Below are 3,566 nucleotides of genomic sequence, written 5' to 3' on the forward strand. Positions count from 1 at the left end.
TCACCTGTGTGGCATTCTACTTCTAGAAATAAGGCCCCTATCACCTGTGTGGCATTCTACTTCTAGAAATAAGGCCCCTGTCACCTGTGTGGCATGGATGGGTGCTCCTGGACAGGTGGAACAGTCATGCTTTTACCAAGGGGTACATCCTCGGAGGTCAAGGCGGTTCTGGAGCAGTAGCAGGAGCACCTGTGTTCTCGCAGGAACACAGCTGAGCATGGCTTTCCTTGGCAGCAGGGGGCGCTGCTGACTCAGGGAAGGAGCTTGTCCTGGTAGGCTTGTCCTGCACTGTGGGATTAGCTGTGTGGAGCCCACCTTTCCTCTCCTGACCCATCAGTTACAGCCCCCTTGAGCACTGGGTTTCTAGAGGGCTGGAGCTGGAGGGCAGCAACAACTGCAAAGAAAGGGCTTTTTTTCTATTTATGAAACACTGCTGTGTTTCATAGACTTTGATCCTATGTCCCTCGCTTCCCTTTTTCAGCTCCTTGTTGGATCTGAAGATTTTGACATCCGAATTTTTAAAGAAGATGAGATTGTGGCAGAAATGACGGAAACAGAGGTAGGAACTGCTACCAGAGTGGTGACCTCAGGCTACTAGCAAGAGTGTTGAGCATCATCTCAGTCTGGGTGCAGAATGGTGACCTTGAGTCCAATAATTATTATTATTATTAATTTGAGACAAATTCTGACTATGTAGTTCTGGCTGTCCTGGAATTTATTATGTAGACTAGACCGCCCTCAGACTTACCCGTGTCCGTGTACTCCCGTGCCCCACAGTTTTTGTTTGTCTCATGTAAGCCTGACTGTTTCCTCCTCTTGAATGTTGGGATTATAGGTATGCACCACCATGCCTGGCCCAGACTTATTATAATGTAAAATTACACTTGTGGATAGAGAAGCGGAGCTGAGAAGTAAGTGCAAAAATCAATAAAGACGTGTCTCTAGAGGGACTAGGGGTCTCATGCTTACGTGAGTTCTCCCAATGGTGAATCCTTGCTGTCACTGGATTTTTGTTGTTTGTTTTGTCTTCTGAGACAGATCTCACTCTGTAATAACGAAGACTGGCCCAGAACTCACTGTGTAGCCCAGGTTGACTTTGAATTCATGACAATTCTCCTGACTCAGCCTTCCAAGTGTTGACATTACAGAGGTGAACCACCATGACTGACTTTTCTGAATATTTTAAAAAATTATTTTGTGAATGTGGACGTTTTGCCTATATGTAAGTCTGTCTATGTGTATGCCAGCAGGCCAGAAGAGGGTGTTGGGTATCCTGGAACTGGAGTTACAGATGGTTGTGAGCTCCCATATGGGTGCTGGGAATCGAACTTGGGTCCTCCGGAAGAGAGGCCAATGCCCTTAATCACTGGACCATCTCTCTAGCAGCTTTTTAGATTCATTGAGGGATTTGTGGCCCTCCCCCCAAAAACCAGCTAGAGCATTGCTCACTGGCCTGCCAGGGCTGGGCTGTTAATGTCATGTTTCTCATACTAATTTGTGGTGAGTCTTCCTGTTTGGTGGTCATCATCCGGGAGTGTTGGATGTCTGGGTTTGTCGTTAGTAGATGTGATGGCAGAGCTCTCTGAAGTCCTAGAAAAGGAGAGTGGAACATGGGATAGAGCCAAGGATCAGAGGGGACTGGTGCCTTCTCTGGTCCACAAAGGAAGAAGGGACACCTTCACTAAGGACCTGCTGTCTTAGTTAGGGTCACTATTGCCGTGGTGAAGCACCATGATCAAAGCAGCCTGGGGAGGAAAGGGTTTGTTTGGTCATCCTCTGAGTCACAGTTCATGGAGAGAAGCTGTGACAAGAGCTCAAGCAGGTCAGGAACCTGGAGGCATCCTGGCCTGCTCCTCATGGCTTGCTCAGCCTGCTTTCTTGTAGAACCCAGGACCACCAGCCCAGGGATGGACCACCCACAATGGGCTGGGCCCTCCCCTTTGATCAATAATCAAGAAAATGCCCTACAGGCTTGCCAACAGCCCCATCTTATCGAGGCATTTTCTCAATTGAGGCTCCTCTTATCAGATGACTCTAGCTTGTATCAAGTTCACATAAAGTAGCGAGCATTCACAGCACGTCTGGAGCTAACTTCATGAAAACATAGACTGTAGAATTGTTCATTTGCAGCACCATTTTCCCATCCTTTGGTTTGCTGGTGGTGTCTACCCAGGTTTGACAGTACACACTACTAAGTACTGGAAGAGTGTGCTTTGAGCTAAGTAACCTGGATCCTACAGAGTGCTCTGTATTCCGTTAAATGTGGAGAACAAGGTGTGAAGGAAATTACATAGCCAGTCCCTGCTTTGTACAACTTATCTCTTAATATCTTTTGTATTGGGGCCAGAATTTGAAATATATCTATAGGGCCAGAAATCATTAACCCTGTTCAGCATCACATCCTATCCAGTAAAGTGTGCTCAGTCCTTAGAAAGCCCTGTCATATTTCTGTGTGATGGATGCACCATATAAGTTTGCATGTCTGAGCTTTTAGTTTGGAAAAGTTTGTATATTCTTTTACCTCAAGCATACAATAAATTATAGAAAAAAAGTATAAAGATAAACATTGGTTGTAGATTACAATTCTCTTTTTGTTTTGATTTTGTTTTCCCAAGACAGGGTTTCTTAGCCCTGGCTGTCCTGGATCTTGCTGTGTAGGCCAGAGTGGCCTCAGACTCACAGAGATCCACCTCCCTGTGCCTTCCGAGTACTGGGATTAAATGTGTGTGCCACCATTGCCTGGCCAATTACAATTCTTGAAACAAACTATAGTAAAAGTTAAGCCAGTCAGTCAGCAAAACCTTTCATATAGATGTGTGTAATAGTATCTGTTATGTGCTCAGCTCATTCCTCATTCTACATGTATATTATTTTTAAAAATACTGTTCTGAAAAGTTCCCCTTAGCTTGATCTACCTTTGTGAGTTTGTTTAAATTTGATTGTCCAACTGTGAAGTAGACAACACAGTGGTAGAGAAGAGGACTCCTTTCCCCTGTAATGGGTTCGAGTGCTGCTGGGCTGGGGTTTTCTTCGGTGCTTGTGTTCCTGAAGGATTCACTGTGAGGCACAGTTCAAGTGGTTCATTTAGCCACGTGAAGCAGAGAGATCTCGGGCTTGCTGTGTTTGTGGATACTTGTGGGGCAGATGCCGTGCTCCTGGAGGTCAGGTGATGTCTCTCCCTCTCACATCATTTGGTCTCCTTCGTAAGAGTATTTCAACTTATGACCCCGCCCCACTGCCTACAATGCAGAGCGTCTCTCCTGCCTCAGCCTCCTTGTGATCATCTTGAAAAATCCACAAAGTGTTTGGGGAGTGGGACTCAAAGACGGGTCTGTTTTGGATACAGAGCCTTCCTAGTGCAGCCCTTGGGGAAGTGTCTTAGTTCCCGGCACAGGGGAAGAATGCTCAGCTCCACGGATGTCTACCCTCTCATGGGTGTGAGCAGCCGTGGGCTCCCTGACCATCACTGCCTGCTGCTCACCTTCAGAAGCTTTCGTGTCTAATTACAGTTACGGCAAGGAGAGACTTTCCTGGGGAGTCTGTCTCTGTTCACCCAAGATGGAGGA

At 46.5% G+C, this 3,566-nt stretch overlaps 1 protein-coding gene across 1 annotated transcript in view; it reads left to right on the plus strand.

The window, feature by feature from the left end:
- Window positions 1–3,566, plus strand: part of Bbs2 (Bardet-Biedl syndrome 2) — a 29,891-nt gene that overhangs the window by 9,496 nt on the left and 16,829 nt on the right. The window contains exon 5 of the mRNA XM_005345616.1: window positions 482–559. Coding sequence (XP_005345673.1) covers window positions 482–559 — 78 coding nt within the window. The remainder of the gene's footprint in view (window positions 1–481; window positions 560–3,566) is intronic.

This window comes from Microtus ochrogaster, chromosome 4, assembly GCF_000317375.1.
Source record: "Microtus ochrogaster isolate Prairie Vole_2 chromosome 4, MicOch1.0, whole genome shotgun sequence".
NCBI lineage: Eukaryota > Metazoa > Chordata > Mammalia > Rodentia > Cricetidae > Microtus > Microtus ochrogaster.